The sequence below is a fragment of the Podarcis cretensis genome (genome assembly GCF_951804945.1).
Source record: "Podarcis cretensis genome assembly, chromosome: Z".
NCBI lineage: Eukaryota > Metazoa > Chordata > Lepidosauria > Squamata > Lacertidae > Podarcis > Podarcis cretensis.
In genome coordinates this window covers 11,324,390-11,344,623 of record NC_137184.1, presented here as the reverse complement: position 1 = coordinate 11,344,623, position 20,234 = coordinate 11,324,390, and the positions used below count along the sequence as shown (strand labels likewise).

At 41.3% G+C, this 20,234-nt stretch overlaps 1 protein-coding gene across 5 annotated transcripts in view; it reads left to right on the top strand.

Moving 5' to 3' along the window:
• Nucleotides 1–20,234, top strand: part of MVB12B (multivesicular body subunit 12B) — a 101,854-nt gene that overhangs the window by 46,548 nt on the left and 35,072 nt on the right. Inside the window, exon 8 of one of the 5 annotated variants that reach the window (XM_079962230.1) lies at nucleotides 1,342–1,524. The exons of the other annotated variants lie outside the window; for them this stretch is intronic. Within the exon in view, the coding sequence (XP_079818356.1) occupies nucleotides 1,342–1,400 (59 nt within the window). The 3' untranslated portion in view covers nucleotides 1,401–1,524. Of the gene's footprint in view, nucleotides 1–1,341; nucleotides 1,525–20,234 lie in introns of those variants that run through there. 5 annotated transcript variants of the gene reach the window in all.

The window sequence follows — 20,234 nt, the reverse complement described above, 5'->3', positions numbered from 1 at the left end:
AGAGTAATCTGCTAAAATATCCTTTCCTCAGTTGACAGCCTTCTTAGGCTTACAGCACAAAGCATTGTTGATTGTCAATACAAGCAATGTGTGTGACTCTGCAACAGTGGTCGGCTGATTGTTTAGGGTTGTTGAATTTACCTGAGTTTCTAGTAGACTCTGAAGATCTACCTGCAAATTTCAGGTCCTCTTATAGTTGAAAAACAGTGATGTCTCTAAGCATATTCTGAACCTAGGAATTTGTTTTCATCATCTATACCGTGCTGAGGTCACTGTCTTTTTATACACAAATCTACTGAAGGGCTTTGTTTCAGCCTCCATGTTTCGCTGGAAAAAGTTGGGGGGGGGTTGTGTTTTGTTGTTGTTGTTGTTTTGCTATTGTTAAACAATGCTAGTCAGAAACTGCTAATGATGCTTTATTGAGATTCTTGCTTTGTAGGGGGTTGGACTGGATGACCCTCAGGGTTCCAGCTCTACAATTCTATGATTCTATGAAATTGGGGGGTTTTTTTATCTGAATTCCTCAAGTGTGACAGTGTTCTTTGCTATAGCCTTTGAAACAAGGATGTTAAAGGGAAGGTGAGTCCTGAGTCAAAATTATCTGTATATTCAAACTATTTTAAATCATGAATTATGATCATATTTTAAAAGGCGCAATCTGTGTAAGTATCTGTTGAATTGTAGCTAGTGTAGTGCTTCTTAGAGTAGACACTGTGAAATTGACTTTTAAGTTCATTAATTTCCATGGGTCTATGTTCTGAGTAGAATATTCAGCACAGATAAAAGAAAGTACTTATTCACGCAGAACATAGTTAATCTATGGAACTCACTCCCACAAGAGGCAGTGAAAGCTACCAACCACAGCTGGAGGCAGTAAGGCTTCTGAAAGCTAGTTGCTGGAAACCATAGGAGGGAGCGCTATTGTGCCCAAATCCTGCTAGAGGGCTTCCTATAATAGGTATCTGGTTGGCCGCTGTGAGAACTGGATGCTGGACTTGATTGGCCATTGACCTAAGCCAGCAGGCTCTTTAGTCCAATGCTATTATGTTAATTTATGTGGATACTATCCACTCTGCATGCACACAGGCTGTGCCTTTTAGAATAAGAGTGTAACAGAATCCACAGTTTGAGAGTATTTGTTGTTCTTTTGTCTCTGCTGTGGTTGTTTTAATAACTGCATCTGCTTTTTATGGTCTGCAGACCAAATAGACTAGTACTGCAAAAAAACAAACAACCCCCCCTCATATTTGTAGATCCAGGTATGTTTAATATCTCTCTCTCTCTCTCTCTCTCTCTCTCTCTCTCTCTCTCTCTCCCCCCCCCCCCGCCCCCAATTTGCAGTATACAAAAAGACAGGTCCTTCTTTCCTCCAGTCTAAATTTTGGCATGGTAGCAAATAGAGGAAAGTGGTGGAAATGGAACAAAGAATAGCTATTCAGTAGTTTGTCATCCTTGAGTTGCATTAACAATAAAAATAATGAATTAGACTTATGTCTATAAGCAAATTCCAGCCACGGTTAAGCATAGGCAAACTCTGTCCCTCCAGATGTTTGGGACTACAATTCCCATCATCCCTAGCTAACAGGACCAGTGGTCAGGGATGATGAGAATTGTAGTCCCAAACATCTGGAGGGCTGGGTTTGCCTATGCCTAGAAGCATATTTTATTTCAATGGTTGAGATGCTGGTATACTAAATTATCCAACTAATATTGAAAGTAGCCTTATTTTTGGCTACCTCATGCTCTATATTTTTAAATAAATATAGTGTGTGTTATTTTAATAAAAGCAATGTACAGTAACAGAAAAATCAAAGGAGCTCATTATAACATTTGTAGTTAATTTGAACTACAGTATGCTTAATCCTAATTCTTTCTGCGCTATTGATTACAATGGGACTTAGGTGTTCTGTTCAGCTGGCCACTGGATCATATCCTTTGAAAGATGTCAAATTGAGGAGTGCAAATATTCCATCAAAAGTTTGTGCTAAACAGATCAGCTTTTTAACACCTTGGCAGCTTTTGCAGTGAAGTTAATAAACAGCTTGTTTCAGGACAATATGTTAATGGTCCCCAAAGGGAAGAGGATTGGTCTGGCTTCCAAAAAAATGTGTGGGGGGGGGGAGGAATTTGGCTGCAAGCAAAAGCCGTTTCAGTTGCAAGATGTTTCTTCTCTACAAACTCAAATGGACACACAAGCTTTCAGAAAGTTTTACAAATGAATCGTGCATTACAGACAAATCGGTTGCAGATTTTTTTCTGGTACTTTTTTCTGTCAGACTCAACACTTGCAACTATGTTAGCTTAACCATTTAAATTGCCCTTACTTGGCCTCAGTGATGCCCTCATTTAGCCAAATCTAATAGACTCTCTAGTGTTGTGACATATCACCCTGTGTAGTGCAAGGATGGGGACTGTGACTCTTATCAGTGTTGCTGGACGCCAACTCCCATAATCCCTGAGCATTGGGCATACTGGTTGGAACTGATTAGTGTTGGCATCTAGCAGCATCTAGAGGGCTACAAGTTCCCCATCCTTGACATAGACTGCAGGGTTCTAAATCCATTTGGAGAATCTATGTATGTAGATCAGACAGTCAGACCTTCCCAAGCCCAGCATGGATAGCATGGGGGAGAGGCATAGGAACATAAAAAGAGTCCTGCTAGATTAGGTAAATTGCACATTGAAAACATTCCTGCTTATCCAGGCATTTGGTGGCTGAAGAAGACTATTCCTGGCAGCCCCAAGATCACTAGATGGAAGAAAGTTTTTAAGCACTCTTACATTTCTTAAAACTGGAACTGATTTTTATATGTTTTTCTGTTGTAATTGTTTTTAGAATCGGTTTTAGAATGTATGCTTTGTTTTAAATCGTACATTGGGGGGGGGGGGGGCTCAATAGGCAGTATGCCATAGCTGAGGATCCTCTCCTCACAGTCACCAACCAGATGGGAAGACTGCAGGCAGGACAGGAGCACAACAGCCCTCTTGCATTCCTCAGCAGCAGGTCTCCAGAGCCATAGTGCCTCTGATGCTGGAGGGGTCTATTCCCATCATGACCAAGTAGCCATTGACAGCCTTATCATCCATGAATTGTGTGTAAACATTTTTTTAAAAAATCTGTCCAGATTTGGTGGCCATCACTATAAGTTGTGATAGCATATATTTAGCTGTGACATTTTTGCATTGCAGGGAGTTGGACTGGATGACCTTTGGGACATTTTCCAAGTCTGCAAGTCTGTGATTCTGTATTCTGTGGGCTAAATTATGCAAGTACTTCATTTTTACCCATCCTGACTCCCAGTGTTCAGTTTCACTGGTTGATCTTGGGTTCTAGTATTCTGAGAAAGGGATAAACACCTTAAACTAATTTCTTTTTCTCATCCTTACCTGCCTTTATAGACTGTGAGAAGAATGAAGAGTGGGTTTTTTGGAGGGGGAAAGAACTGGATACACTACCTGAGCTCTGTAGGTGAAGAGGATGGGGGGGGGACACACATTATTCAGGCTCCCTGGCTTTTAGCCTCAGATTCCCAGAAAATGTAGCTCAGAGGAGAATACAGGTCCCCAACAACCCTCAGCACCCTTAACAAACTCCAGTTCCCTTTTTTTTTGGGGGGGGAGCAAAGTCTGTTTAAAATGGTATCATAGCACTTTAAATGTGTGACTGTGGCCCATTGACTCAACGCTGATTGATTGCTGGATAGCAAACTTTGCATCATCTTCTGCCATACCTAGAGCCCTTTTGAAGGCTCTGTTCTGCTCTGAGCCAGCTTTGACCCCTCTTTTGAAGGCTTCTTGCTGATTTGAGCCAACTCAGACCCCCGTTTTGAAGGTTTCCTACCGGTTTGTATCCATCTGTGTTTCTCTATTCTTCCCAGGGAGTTGTTGACTTTAAAACAAAAGAGAGTGGCAAAGCTGAAGATGAACATCTTGGCTGCCTTCACTGTAAAGAACATTAGGTCCCATAGATTAGACTTGAGATGGAACAGATCTGTCAGCTCGCTGAAAAGGAGCTCATTATTCCGCAGATTTGTCTCCCCATTGTCTACAAGACAATGAATGATGCCATCCTGAGATCCTTTGTTATCTAGAGAGCTGGGTTTTTTCCCCTCTTCCCCTCAGCCCCCCTTCCTCCTACATGCCTGGGTTGTTTTATGGCATCAAAGATCTAGCGATCCACCGATAACATGGCATTCTCAGTTCTGCGTGAGACACCGATAATTTGACAGCCGCGCCTTCTGCTTCGTTTCATGTCTTGCACCAGGACTTCCAGGCCTTACTCCATCAGGCAGTGCCTTGACATTGTGTGTGCATAGCTGTGTTGTATCCCCATTCCAGAGCTTGACATAGATACACAGGTGGCTTACAAGTCCCTTAACCAGCAATGTTTGGGCAAGCAAGTTGGGGTGAATGGACCCGAGGAATGGAGGAGCAGTCATCATCCTGCATCATTGTCACCATAAGGTATGAACATAATATAAGAGCCTGCTGGATCTTATGAAGCTTCGTTCTACTGAATCAGATCATTGGTCTGGCTCACTCAGTATTGTTGTCACCATCCTTTCTGAACCTTGGGTCCCCAGATGTTGTTGAACTTCAACTCCCATCATCCTTACCTAGCAGGACCAGAGGTCAGGGATGATGGGAGATGTAGTCCAACAACATCTGGGGACCCAAGGTCTATACTTCTTCAGGGTTTCAGGACATTTCAAGCCTCATGCAGAGATGCAGGGTATTGAACCTGGAACCTTCTGCATGCAAAGCAGATGCTCTAACCACTGAGCTACGGTCCTGGATAACATTTTTAGTTCATATTCAGTCTCTTAGCCACTATGCTTCTCTAGCTCTCACATGGAGTTGCTTTTGGCCTCCAGGTGCTGGTCCCTTTAGTAGGTTGCTCTTTGGACTACACAGCAATGACTCTTCTGGAGAGGTCCAGCTACCACTTGCTCTGCTGCTCCTTTTCTATAAGACATGGCCATTGCTCAGTGATAAGAAATGATGCTTTGCATATTATAGCTTCAAGTTTCTTTTTTTTAAAAAAATAATATTTATTCGAATTTTAAAAATTACAAAGAGAAAAAAGAGGGGGGGGGGAAATAAAAAAATTAGAAAAAATACAAACAATAAAAAAAGGAACAGATCAAACCTTTACATGGCTTTCTTTCCTTTGCTTATTTCCTTGACCTCCTCACACCTCCCATTTTTGTATTCTAAATCAATTTGTTATTTCAGCAAATCCTTCAAACCTTGTTTTTATCTTAATAATTTATCTTAATATACTATAGTTTTACATTCTCTCTTTCACCAATTCATTTTTACTTAATCCTTTATGTCATTTCTGCTAAATATAGCAGATATAGCTTCAAGTTTCATCTCTGGGAAGGATTCCTGACTGAATCCTAGTGGAGTCACTGCCAGTCAGTGTGGACACTAATGAGTTATATGAACCAGTGGTCTGATCATTTCCTATGAAGTGGAATATCACAGGTATCACGTGGCAAAATATTTGTGCCATCTGCGATAGATTTCCTACTAATGATGGGGAAATGTCTGAACGTGTTTAGTTGGTTGCCATTATTTAAGTTACTGTAATTCATGGGGGTGATTTTGTTTTATACAGTCATACCTCGGGTTACAGACACTTCAGGTTGCGGGTTTTTTGGGTTACAGACCACCAAAACCCGGAAGTACTGGAACGGGTTATTTCCGGGTTTCGGCAGTTGTGCATGTGCAGAAGCACCGAATCGCAACCCATGCATGTGCAGACGCGCCGCTGCAGGTTGCGAACACTGCTGGTTGCGAACGTGCATCCCGCACGTTCACAACCCAAGCGTCCGCTGTAATTTGCTGATAGCTTATTATCTTAAAATACTTAAGATACCCGATATTCTATGGAATCTTGGATTCTGTTACTTTGCTTTTAATTGAAGTTTGAAATGTTATAGGGTGGCAATGTGATTTTTTGTAGTTACGTATTTTTGTCAATTTTGTAAACTTTTTTGAGTACAGTAATCTAGAACAGCAGTGTACAAATTAAAAATGAATTGAAGAGAGCAACTCCTATTCTTGTTACTACATACATAATTTTAACAGACGTGATAAGTACTTTCATATCACAGACTTCCAACCTGTATGTTGTAATCAGAAAAAGGACCTTGGGAGGAACAAATGTGGTATGGTGATTAGAGGGTCAGACTCAAACCCTCATTCATCTATGAAGCCCACTGGGTGACCTTAGGCCAGTCACAGTCTCTCAGCCTAATGTACTTCTTAGGGTTGTTGTGGGGATTAAATAAAGAGGAGGACATTCATGTAAACTCCATGGAGGAAAGGTGGGGTATAACTAATAGTAATAGATAATAATTTACATTTTTTCTCTTTTTTGTCCTATCACCATGTGCATTTATAAAACATAAACCAAACTTTGGAAAGAAGCACCTTGGCCAGAGCACTATCGGAAGATGAGGTCCAAATTTCAAGATAGCAGTTGGCGTGGAAAATAAAGCCTTCAGCCAATGGTTTGGTAACAGCTTTGTCTCAAGCCTGGGTCTGTTGAAGTACTTTGGCGTTGATTAATGAGCTCTGGTGGCAGCTTGAATAGAAAAAATGTCCTTTCGCCATTTGCTTTGAAAAGGCAGAATGGCTGAAACCTCCAATTCTCTTGCAGAGAGAGGGCGGGAAATTTCATCCCATGTTGCCAAAAAAATGCCTAGTGCTCCCCTCCATGATAACTTTGTGCTCTTCAATGTGCGTTAACAGAAATAAAATAAAACCCTGTATCATTTCTTTGTAGGCGATGAGAACATTTTAATCAGGGCTTAGCCATTTATTTTTCACAGAAAAACTATTGTTTTGATCCATCTCTTCCCCCTCCACCCCTCTCCTCACTTTTCAAAGATAATTAAATAGTTCACTAAGCACAGTGTGGTGGCGCCTTTATTAACATAGGTAATTTTGAAAGGAGGATAAAGAAAAAGAGATTCCATTGTTTTAATTTGCAGCTAAAAGAATTGCTTTCAGCTTCTTCTTGGAAGGAACATTAGGAGGTTTGGGCAGTTGTTGCTGCAGTGTTTGTCTGATGTTTGGGCCTGAGGGTCTGTTACCAATGTTAGGCCTACTCTGAGTAGGCCCGGTCAGATTAATAGGCATGACCAGTGTAGGTCCACTGATTACAGTGGTAAAATAGAAATGATTTCTGAGTAAAAGAAAACCTTAAGGATCATTCATGGCAGGATAAAAGCCTGTAATTTTATCAGAACTAGTTATTTGTTGTTTACTGTTATAACAATTGTTTTCTCAAAATTCATCTTCTGTGCCATGAAAATAAATAACAGGTTTTTTTAAAGCTTTCCTGCCGTGCTAAATGTTGCTGCCCCATTTGCTGTAGAGAAAGTGGAGAGGCCATTTTGGTTTTTCAGGAAGTGTAGGAGGGTCACAATGGCTTCTCCAATTTTCTTCATTCAGCCCACCTCTCTCTCACAAACGCACACAGTAGGGTTCTTCCAAAGAATGATGCTGTGTGATGATTTCACTTCCTTCTGAAGGAGGAATTTCTGGGGTGAATGGGGAGGAATTGCACTTGTCAGCCATTTTATTTGGTTTTGGTTTGGTTTTTTTAAAGCCCCTATCACAAATTCTGAAAAGATGTATATATGTATGTAATCAGTACACCAGTATTTTAAAAAATCTTACATTAAAACATAGAAAAGTTAAAATACTAAAGCAGAGTAAAAATTACCTCAGCTTTCTAAGCATCTGGGTAGACAAGAATGCTTTTAGCAGGTGCCAAAAAGAGTACAGTGTGGGCACCTGGATGATCTCAATAGGCAAGAAGTTCCAAAGTACAGGCACTACAACACTAAACGACTGAGTTCTTACAAATCCTGTTATGTGGCACCTATAACAGTGTGTTGTGCTGATCGAAGTGGTTGAGTGGGCACATGTAGGAGAAGGCAGTCTCATAGCTAAACTTGGTCCCAATATGTTAAGGGCATTATATGCTAATAGTAACAACTTGAACTTGGCCCAGTAGCAAATCGGCGACCAGTACCAATTTCTGAGCACAGGTGTTATTTACATTCTGCACCAGCTGCAAGTTCCCAGATCAAGCACAAGGGAAGCCCCACATAGAGCATATCACAGTCTTGAAGTACCCAGTGCATGAACTACTGCAGCTGCATTTTCTTGGGTGGTGTTCATGGCTCATTTGCTTTCTTTCTAAAGAACATATTTGCTATTGCTGCCTCTGGTGTCAGAACTCTTCCTAGTAAGTCACCATTTTCTCTTCAAATGTGCCCCCAGAATGGCATTGCATTGTGAGAATCAACGCTGATTGTGACATAACATCATTCAGTTTCTGTTTTACCAAGTGGGGTGTTTTCTTGAGAGGGAGGGGAGAATTAATTTCTGTGTTGATTGGTTCTGCTCTGTTTGATGGTTTAACAACGTTATGCTGTGTTAGTGATTTTTATTGTACACCACCATTATAATAGGGGTGGCCCTCTCAACAGGCCTCTATTTCTATTGGGATTAAAGGTGTTTAAGAGTCCTTTGCTATTCTGTAAATGAGCAGAATAGAATAATTCTGTGAATGATTTGGGATGGGGGAACTTGGGGGCCAGGTAGTCACATTCAGGAGTTTCAGATGCAAACCAAAGCACATCTGGAGTTCCAGATTTAGGAATATATACCGAATTTTACACAAATGAGGTAAATTTTTAAGACATATTCCTATAGAATGTCAAGTGTGTATACCCGCACAGACGTTTTGGTTTGGTTTCTGCACATTAAGGCTTTGACATGGAGGGAAACTAATTTAAATCTTAATTTAAATATGGGAACCTTTGGCCCTCCTGTTTTTGCCAAACTTCAACTCCCATCAGCACTGACAATAATGGCCAAGAGACAAGAGATATGGGAGAAGTAGTTCAGAAATATCTGGGGGCCAAAGTTTCCCCTCACCTGTCTTAACTACTACGTCTTGGCTGATTTTAAATACGTTACCAAGTATCAATATACTTTTTTTTTTTTTTTTTTTTGCACTGGGGTTCCCCCCCAAAAAAATCCTCATTTTAGTCTATGATTGCAAATGCTGGAAAAAGAATTGATGTTGGAGAATGTCAGTTAAATTTTTTGCAAGTCTGCTTGAGCAACAGGGAATTTCCTTGAGAAACTCTTCTCCTTCTTCCGAGTTATTGAGTGCTTTAATTTGCACTGTGCACAATCCTATGTTCTTCTTTTTTAGAAAAGAAAAGAAATCCCCCTGCAGGATTGACTTTAGTTGCCCATGGCCATCGGATGACATTACATCTGTTAGGCGTTCTTTTGTGGTTTCAGCAAGGCCAGCTTCATGAATGGGTTACAAGGCTCTGTCAACATAGGAAGCTGTTTTATTCAGAGCCAGACCACTGATCCATCCAGCTCAGGATTGCATTCATGGATTGGCAGCAGCAGCTCTGGGATTTCAGACAGGGATATCCCGGAAATTGAACCCTTGGACCATCTGCATGCAAAGCAGGTGCTCTGCCATTGAGTTTATGCCCTTTCCCCGCTGCATTCCACTTGGCTGCTGCCTAGAAAAAACTGCTTAGCATGGGCAGGAGGTGTAAATTTATTGAGAGCCAAACCCTTTCCTGAGATGTTCAGCCTGGCCTTGCCCCAGTGTTTCTTAAAATGAGAGCTGATAAAGCAGAGATAAAGCAGAGAAACTGAGAACTGAGCAGAGAGAACTGAGAGCCAGTGTGGTGTAGTGGTTAAGAGCTGTAGTCTCGTAATCTGGTGAACCGGGTTCGCTTCCCCGCTCCTCCACATGCAGCTGCTAGGTGACCTTGGGCTAGTCTCACTTCTCTGAAGTCTCTCAGTCCCACTCACCTCACAAAGTGTTTGTTGTGGGGGAGGAAGGGAAAGGAGAATGTTAGGGAGTGAAAGGCGGGATATCAAATCCAAACTCTTCTTCTTCTTCTTCTTCTTCTTCTCTGATCATGAGAACATAGATAGAGCTGGCAGCATCAGAGCAAAGGCCCATCTAGTCCAGCATCCTGCTTTCACAGTAGGCAACCAGATACCTTAATCTGAAGCCCAGAAACCAGACCTGAGTGCAACAGTGCTCTCCCCACCTGCGATTCCCGTGAGCATATTGAGGCATACCATATTCAGAGGCATACTGCTGCCTCTGACAGTGGAGAGCATGGCCATTGGGGCTAGTAGGAGGCTTGTAATTCAGGCAAGACCTATGTGGCTTTGGTAGAGGGGCAAGCTGAATAATGGAGTTTGTGTACATAATCACCCTGCCTGTCTGTATACTTTTACCCTCATGTATCCAGGCTGAACACATGAAGAAGACTGAAAGGTTAGGAGTGAGGAGTGTCAATTTCGCATTCAATTTAGTTGATTCTCAGCCAGGAACCGCTTCAAGTTTCAGCATCCCCTTCTTCCAATACAATGCACTGCTAATCACACATGCTTATGCGCATCATGTACTAGTTGTGGTAAGAGTCGCCTGCCTTTATAAGGAATCTGCAGTGTATTTGTTTTGCTTGTACATGCCCCGCCGTTTTAATTTTTTTAATAGGAAGCTGCTGCAGCGTTTGGATATTTAAACAGTTATTAAAGGAATGACAATTAACCGATTGCCGACAGAGATTTCCTTGAGTTGGGGGGGGGGGGGACGCCTCCCTGAAAATGGAGTACAGTTTGCAAAAAGTATCGCGGTGCAGTAATGACAATGAATTTTGATTTCCCGGAACTGATATTAGACTCCTTATTAAACTATGTACATCTGCTTTTAATTTAGTCCAAATAATTGGAAAATGCAATGAAGCTTTCCAATTAAAGCGGGGGCTTTATGCTGTTTAATAATACCCCCATAATATTATAGCTTATGAAGTGACAGGTGAGTTGGGTGAATGAATGAATAAAACATAAATGCGGCAATAAGGGACAGGAGAACGGGAGACAGTTGCAGGGGATTTTAAATGCTCAATGTAATTTGCATATATTAATCTCCTCTTTTCAGCCTTATCAAGCATTCTTCAGTATTTGAAGTTAAAATAGCGTTGACAGGCGAGAGCACGCTTAGTTTTTTCGAGGATTTATTACTTGTATAATTTCTGATCTTTAATAAGCAGATATGACTGATCCTCATAGTTCTATAGAAATCGTTTAATTGTTCCAGATGGCGTGTACTGATTATGCAAAATTACTTTTCACACAGTTTTTTTCACCCCCTCTTTTGGTGCTTGTATATGATGTGTGTGATGGAGTTCGGAGTAAAATTTAAAAAAAAATTATAGCAGCCTTATCGTGCTGTTTTATGGGGTGTTAAAACACACACACACATTCAGTTGAATTTAATCTACTGAATTACATTGGCCAACAGCTATTATAATGTAACAGAGAGATCTTTTTTCTTTTTCCACTTGGAGGCTTGATGAAGAATAATATAACACATTCACTATTGTTCATTACAATATCACACACACACACACACACACACACACACACACACACAGCATTTCTAGAGAGAGAGAAGCCTATGGCTGATGAAAAATGCATAATGCATAATTTGTGCACTTAGATAAAATGCAAAGGAATTGTTCTCTTCGTTTTTGGAGAGCAGATCCATGTGCAGAACAAATGAAATAACCTTGTTGTGACTGCTTTCCTCTCATCAAGAATGATTTTCTTTTAATGATCAGGGTGGCAAATTGTATTTTAATTTTTAGATCACTGGCACGGGCTGTGTCCTGTTGACAGGTGTCACCGCCATCCTCCTTCATGGCTCGTCTAATTTGGATATCTCAATGGTCCCTTTTTTGTAATTGAAAAGGCATTTTGTAGCAGAGAGTGGTGGCTGCAATTCAGTCTCTTTAAAAAGCTCCCCCACCTCATGCTATGTGTGTGCAAATGTGGTTGTGGGAAATCCTAGTTGAGAATATATGAGCTTACATTGTGGGGATAGGAAACCATTAGCTCTATGGATGTTGTTGGCCTCCCAAGTCCCGTTATCTCTAACCATTGGCTATGCTGGTAGGGGCTGATGGGAGTTGGAGAAAGTCTGAAGGTCACTGGTAGAGCACCTGCTTTGCATGCAGAAGGTCCTAAGTTCATTCCCCAGCATCTCCAGGTCGGACTGGGAGAGAGTTATGCCTGAGACCCTGAAGAGCCATTGGAGACAATTCTGAGCTTGATATGTCAGTATATGGTATATGGTTCCATATGGAATCCAACACTTTTCCAATCCCTTATTATTCCACCTCTTGAAGGACTCCATTCTGAAGACTACAACGTAGGGATGGAGAATCAGGGACCCTGCAGCTGTTATTGACTAAAACCCATTATCCCTGAGTTGGACCATTGGCAGTGCTGGCTGGGACTGATGGGAGTCCAACAGCATCTGGAAGGCCTCGAATCTCCATCCTTTTTATGCTATGGTCTTGTACAATGCTGTCTATCACTGCCACACCAAGGTTTCAGGCACAGTCTTTCCCATCACATGCTAACCATTTCCTTTTAACCAGACTTTCTGGATATTGAATCTGGGGACCATCCACATGCAAAACATATGCTCTGCTACTTAGCATGGTTGGTAATAAAGTTTCAGTTCAAGAGAAGCTGGATGGAGAAGGATACTTGGGTATGTTTGTAAAAGCACTTTACTTGTGTCAACATTAGTCAGTATGAAAGGGGAGCTGTTTAGCCAGCAAGAATTGTTCTCACCCTTAGTGTTGATTGGAGCCAAACAGTGTAAAAGGAGGTGCATTGCCCACTGAGAATTGGCCCATAGGAGAAGACATGCAGGAAGAACATCAATGAGTACTTGTTATTATATTCTGCGTTTTTCCCTGATAGGGGCTCAAGGCAGCTTACAGCAAAAATAGAAACAGCTAAAAACATAGTGGGGAATGCAATATTAAAAAACAATTATTGATGTATTTACTTGCGCACATGCACACAATTATACATATATTAGGAGCATGGAAAACAAAAGGTGCTTCATTTTCAAGAGAATTATATGCAAGTTCTGGGCCCATGTGTGTGCACAGAAAATAGTAGATCTGGCAGGAAAGCGATACACGGAGAACTACATTGGCCATTGCAATGCATCCCTAAATAATAATTTTGTATAATGATAGGATTGTATAATCTTAGAAAGGGACATGGCTGTGAGAGAGCATGGCTGTGACTATCATGAAGGGACCCTGCACTTCTGAATTTGCCACTACACTACTAGACATGACTAACATAGGTCCATTATTTTCAGTGGACCTACTCCCAAAGCCCAGATGTCCAGCCATACCAACATTAAACAATTGCTGAAGATTCCGAAGTTATTAATTAATTTATTTTTTTAAGGTGCATAGTAGGTCTGTGTTAAAATGCATAAACTTTGTAGGCCACTGGGAGGCTTTCCTAACACATTATCAAAATATCTATAGCTCTAATAATATAAATCAGGAATGATTAGAAAAATATTTGTCCTAATGAAGTAATCATTTGGTCGTAATGCATTTCATGACTGTAGCTTTCGGGTGTGTTAACCGGATGGACGTTGTATGGATTTTCTCATTTTCATCTCCAAAACGCTATCTAATGTTTCATTAAGAGTCACATATAATGTATCTTAAGTACAGTCATTAAATATAGTTTAAGGAGATTTATGTTTCAATATTGCTTAAATATGGTTTAATAGGCCCATTTACTTGGGCAATATTAATGAGCTCTTACTACCTAATTTTAAGGATCTTAATGTGTATGAAGAGTTTGTGGCTGCACAAAACAACTTGGAAATGGCAAGGCAGCGGACAACTCCAGAATTGCCATTGAAGCAAAACCCTCCAGTGCAACTGCATTCCTAACCCCGTAGCATTGCTCAGTTGATTTAAAGGGTTGAATCCCCACACCATTTGGCAAGCCACACAGGTGCCCTTCACCTGCAACATGTTTCCAGTCCTCATGGTGACTGCTGGCATTCCAAACTCATCTTCCCTGTGGCTTTGTGAGACAAGTCTGATCCAGCAAGACAGTTATCTATAAAGGTTCATCTAGGCCGGCTTTCCTCCTTGCCACCACTCCCAGTGGCCATCTGGAGGCATCTAGGAAATCCCCAAGCAGAACATTGAAGCAACAACCCCCCTTTGTTGTAGCAACTGGTATTCAGAGGCGTTCTAATCCTGGATGTGGAAGACCATGACCATGAGCATTACCAAAAGAATATAGGAAGCTGCCTTATACTGAGTTGGACCCTTGGTCCGTCTAGTACAGTATTGTCTACATTGATTGGCAGTGGTTGCCCAGGGTTTCAGGCAGGAATTTCTCCCTGCCCTACCTGGAGATGCCGGGGATTGAACCTGGGCCTTCTGCAAGCAAAACGGAATCTCTCCCACTGAGCTTATGGCCCTTCCCTAAACATTGATAACTCCTATCCTCCTCCTCTTCCACAAACTCTTCCGGTTTCATTTTAAAGTCATCTAAGCTAATGATCATCATCCCCCATCTTGCAGCAGTGAATTTCATAAGTAGAACAAGGATGAAAATGATCCAACTTTGTGGAAATGATACTTTGGGTATCATTTAAAAGTTCCCTTCCCGCCCCAACCTTGGCCATTTTTCATAGATAATTTCTGAAGCTGTTGTCTATCTGGCAGTCATTTCTTTCACTCTTCATTGTCTTGGTTTGGCTTCAGTGATGTCTGCTAGCCTTATCTGATCATGATGTGATCTTATTCCCAAAAATAAGGAACCCACTGTTCCGGAACATACACAAAGAGAAAAAACAGGTTCAGGCTAGCATACACAAACACAATATATGGCAAACAAAGTACAACGAATGTACAGTGGAACCTCAGTTTTCGAACATAATCCGTTCCGTGAGTCTGTTTGACTTCCAAAACATTCAAGAACCGAGAATCAAAGGGCTGTCGGCAAAGTGGAAAAACGCTCCATGGAAGCTGTTTGACTTCCGAGGCACGTTCAGAAACAGAAGCATTCACTTTGGTGTTCAAAAAACCAAAATGTTCGGCAGCTGACACATTTGAAAACAGGTTCCACTGTATTTGTCACAATGTACCCGCTATTACAAGGCATACAGTACATGCAAGCAGTACTCCAGAATCATCAATACAAGTACAATATTACAATTAATGAAATATTTTCATTATTTTCTCAATACAATCTCACCACATGGGCTGAATAAATCTTTTGATTTGGGCTGTTTCTTGTAGTTCTTTAAGAAACCCTTGGTGTTTCACAATCTCTACTCATAAATGTCCACTAGTGGGCTGCCTCTGTGCTCTGCTAGCCAGCATGCAGCAGTTGCCTCTGTTTGTACCCGATGTGGGACCTTGCTCACTTCACAGGTGAGTCAGCCTGATCATGGTCTGGAAAAGTTTACACTATATTGTTTGACTTGGGTTGCTACCATTTTCTTCTATATTGCCAGCTGAAGGAGGAGTTTTCTCTTTGAAACTGGGATCAACCAGACTCCAGTCCTGTTTGCTACAGCTGCTCTGCCACGCCCAAGAAGTTCCTTGGGTCGGAAATAATGAAAATATATCATTAATTGTAATATTGTATTAATTTTGATGATTTTGGAGTACCGCTTGCATGTACTGTATGCCTTGTAATAGCGGGTACATTGTGACGAATACATTTGTAGTACTTTGCTTGCCATATATTGTGTTTTTTGATGCTGGCCTGAACCCCTGTTTTTTCTGTTTGTGTATATGAACTTATTCACAGCAGCAGTCCTGTGTTGCTGATCCAGGAAGTGTTGCCTTTGGTTTTCCACTGGATATGTTTTCCCTCCATAATCTGGTCATGCATCCAAGACAAAGTAATTGATTGTTGTTGTTGTTTTTATTTTATTTTTCCAGTTTTCTTTTTCATTAATTACATACATCTCATATCCATAACATTTACTATGCATTCCTCCCTCCCTCCCCTCCTAGGCTTCCTCCAACTTCCGCTTCTGGTTTGTTTCTCCTTTCACCCACCTTGCTACCTCCTAAAAGAAAAAAATAGTAATAACATATTTATACAATAACATCAAACCTAAACACATAAAGATGAAAATAAGTACACCATATTATTTCTCTATCTTCTATACATTTTCTAATACTAATGATGTGAATGTTTATTTGACAAAGGATTGCACCAAAGCAACAGTGGAGAAAATAGCAGAACAACACTAAATAGGATTGGGGGAAAAGTGAATATTCTCAATCAAGAATTTTCTCAGAAAATATTTCTCACATGCCGGAAGTATCACTTCTGATCCAGAAATTGAACAGAGAGAGCATTTGATGCAGTCGAGTTCATATGATTATATCTTACAACCTTTCCTATTGTTTTCTCATTCTCGAAGTCCTCAAATCATTTCTTAAACAAAGGTCTTCTATCCAGCTGCTATTTGGCCTCTTACGTACATTGTTATGAGATTGTTCTTGTTTACGTCTTCTAGCTTCAGCGATGTTTCAAGCTACTCAGGTGGTTTATTAGTAGGAGATGATAGCAAATTTCTTATTTTCATAATTGGACATTTCTTCCCTATGGACTCATGTTTAAGATACACATTGGAGGGGGGCTAGCAGTCCCCTTTCCTCCCCCCACCTCCATCCCCATAACTAGCTAATAAGTGTTGCATTGTCATCAAGAGAGTAATGGTTTGCTGATTAGCGCAATTAATGACAAATGGTGGTTGGAGCTGGTGGATTGGTTTAGCAGATGATGAATTCCGTGTGGCCCAGGTTGATTCCTGCCAAGAGTGCCTTACCTGGCTGCCTGGCCTTCTGTTCTCAAGCAGGTAGCTCTCATTAGTCACAGGGCATAGGTGCCAGCTTAAATTCGCTGTCATTTCCGGGGGGGGGGGGGGGGACTTAGGAACACAGGCATGCACTTGTTCTCGGATTCCTTTGAGAGTCGTCTGATAGCTTTCCCTGTATTGCTGATGTGGCTTTTGTTTTTATCTCTCACAAATGTCTGCTGTCTGTCTTAATCTAGTTGGGCCGAAAGCTGGCAGTGTGATAGACAGGGTCCAAGGAAGCTGACCCAAAGTAGAAGGCAATCCACAACAGTGAGGAGCAGATAACGGGAACCTGTCAAGCTTACAGGACTTGGAGAGCTCCCAGGGCCAGCAGGATATCAAACTGGCTCTTTTATATGCCCAAGCAGGGTCAGGTGACCTCCAGAGCCACACACTTCTGCGTAAGGCATCTGGTGATTTAAAGGGGCGGGATGCTGGCTTGGAGCAGTGGATGTGATTCCATTATATGGGCTTTCAGTAATCCCTTTTTCTGCTATTTCTAGTGGAGAACTTAAAAGAAAAGAACAGTTTTGATTGATGGGTTTATTGTGATTCTTCTCTCCCACACACCCCAAATGCTAGATCCATTCTTGGGGTCTAATAACCTTGCCTTGTGGATGTCCAAAGATTATGACTTTCCCTCCTTAGAATTCAGTGGGGATTTGGGGGGCTGTGCAAGAGGGATAACCAGAGGCCTTCCAGAGCTTACCCACACGATTTAGTGATGGCCACCAGCTGTAAAGGAGAAGAGGAGGAGGAGGAGGAGGAGTTTGGATTTGATATCCCGCTTTATCACTACCCTAAGGAGTCTCAGAGCAACTAACATTCTCCTTTCCCTTCCTCTCCCACAACAAACACTCTGTGAGGTGAGTGGGGCTGAGAGACTTCAGAAAAGTGTGACTAGCCCAAGGTCACCCAGCAGCTGCATGTGGAGGAACAGGGAATCGAACCCGGTTCATCAAATTAAAAGTCCACTGTTCTTAACCACTACACCACACTGGCTCACCATGCTGGAGGTTTAGACAAATTCATGGAGGACAAGGCTGTCCAATGGCTACTAGCTATGATAGTTGTGTTCTCCCTCCTGTTGGAAGCAGTATGCCTCTGAATACTAGTTGGGAACTGGAGATGAGAAGCATGCTGTTGCACTCAAGAGTCCCCTGAGAAAAGAGAATGGTTGTTAAACCACTCTGGAAATTGTAGGTCTGTGGAAGGATCAAGGATCTCATAACAACTCTTGGCACCCTTAATGAGCTACATTTCCCATGACTGTTTAAAGTGCTGTGATACTGCTATAAATGTATAGTGTAGATAAGCTGAAAGTCTTCCTTGGTTCATTCAAACTTCTGGTAATGAGTTCTGTTTTAGCTTTAGTTTAGTTGTGGTGTATGCAAGTTGTTCATACTTGACTTGCCTGCTCAATATTATCTATCGAGGGCTTCCTGACTGCTGAGCTAGTTAACGGATGCTGTTATCTATTCTTTCCACACAGTATTGTGCTTCCATGCTCTCCCTCCTCCCTTTAATGCTGACAGGGTTTTTATTAAGCCATCTTTAACTGCTTTGGGCAGAAAGTTGAGGCACCAATCATTTAAATAAATGGGGATTCTTCCCAATTCCCCATTGATCTTACTTCATGAAAAAGAGGACCTCTCCTAATGCTAATATCAGATGCAGCTGTTCATAGGGGAAAGACAATATGGTGTAGTGGTTAGAATGTTGGTCCAGGATCTGGGAGACCTAAGGTTCAAATTCCCAAGCAGCCATGAAGCCCACTAAGTGAGCATGGGTCATCCACTTTCCCAGCCTAGCCTACCTTGCAAGGGAATTAATAAAATGGAAGTCATCAATATCCCCTTGGTGGATTTTGAACAAAATAATTGAATAATCAAGACTTAAGTTGCCTTTGAAGGAATAGTTATAAGCATATTTACCTACTAAATTTTGAAACAGTGATGGGTTTCCTAGGGACCTGTTTCGCTTGGTAGTTTCTCTTTAAGTAATGTTGGGGGGGGGGCACCCAAACCTTTTACTAATATGGGTGAAAATCCTTAATTTTGTGTTAGTGAAAGGGGGCTAATAATGATATAGTTAATTGGCATCTGGAAATTAGGACAATCTTAATTACAGAGCACCATTTCCCTAATAGCTACAAGGCTTGGGCATTTGATCTATATGGAGATTGGTGGCTATTATGCAATTAGCAATTACATTAATGGGGGCATCCTATTTTGACGGAATTTGCATATGCAAATAAAACATACCTAATAGAAATAGCATTGCTGCCCTAATGATTCTGATTCCCTTCCCCCCAAAAGACCCCTCCCCAATGTTTTTAAATCACTCTCAACCTAATTGCTATCTCTTTTGTTTTATCTCTTCAGAATGGAACTGCATGCTAAAGATGCATGCTTAAGGAGGTTGAAGGAACCCTTTAATATAGGGACACATTAAATGAATAAATATAAATTTAATTTCAATGATATGGAAGCATGGCATGTAGCTATTGCCACATGTGCTGGGGGGGTGTCTTTGCATGTGTTGGCACCGCTGTTAAAGGACCACAAACAGTATTTATTTATTTATTTATTCATTCATACATACATACATACATACATACATACATACCCATCTGGGCGGCTTCCAACACATATAAAATATAATACAAAAATCAAACATTAAAAACTTCCCAATACAGGACTGCCTTCAGATATCTTTTGGAGGTTGTATAGTTTTTTATCTCCTTGATATCTGATGTGAGGACGTTCCACAGGGTGGTGGTGGCTACTGAGAAGACCCTCTACCTGATTCCTATAAGGTCACCTCTCACAGTGAGGGAACCACCAGAAAGCCTTCAGAGCTGGACCTCTGTGTTCACGTAGAACGATGGGGGTGGAGACAGTCCTTGAGGCATGCAGGGCCAAGGTCATTTAGGGTTCTAAAGGTCAGCACCAACACTATATTTTAAAACAGCACAATTGAAAGCGTTGGTTAGACAGCTATTTAAAATATTCAGAAAATAATTAAAATCAACTAGGGCTGCCATACATCTGGAATTTCCCGGACATAGCCAGGATTTGTCCGTCGAAAAGTGGCATCTGGGTGGAATTTTCAAAAATCTGTTAAAATGTCTAGGGAAACCCGGGCATCTTTTTGGTGAATTTCCTTTAAAAATCACTCCAAATCTACTTCTTTTTTAAAGTTTTTTTTTTTTGGGGGGGGGAGCGTTTGTTTCCAGATTTTCACTTTTTAAAAATATGGCAACCCTAAATCAACTATAAGCTAAAAGCAGATTAAAACAAATGTCAGCACATTGCCAGATAGGCTTGTCTAAACAAAACATTTTCTAGTGGGCATCAAAGAGTGTACAGTCGATAGGCAGGAAGTTCTGAAGTGGGGGGGGGGGAGGCCTGCCACGCTAAAAGATTGA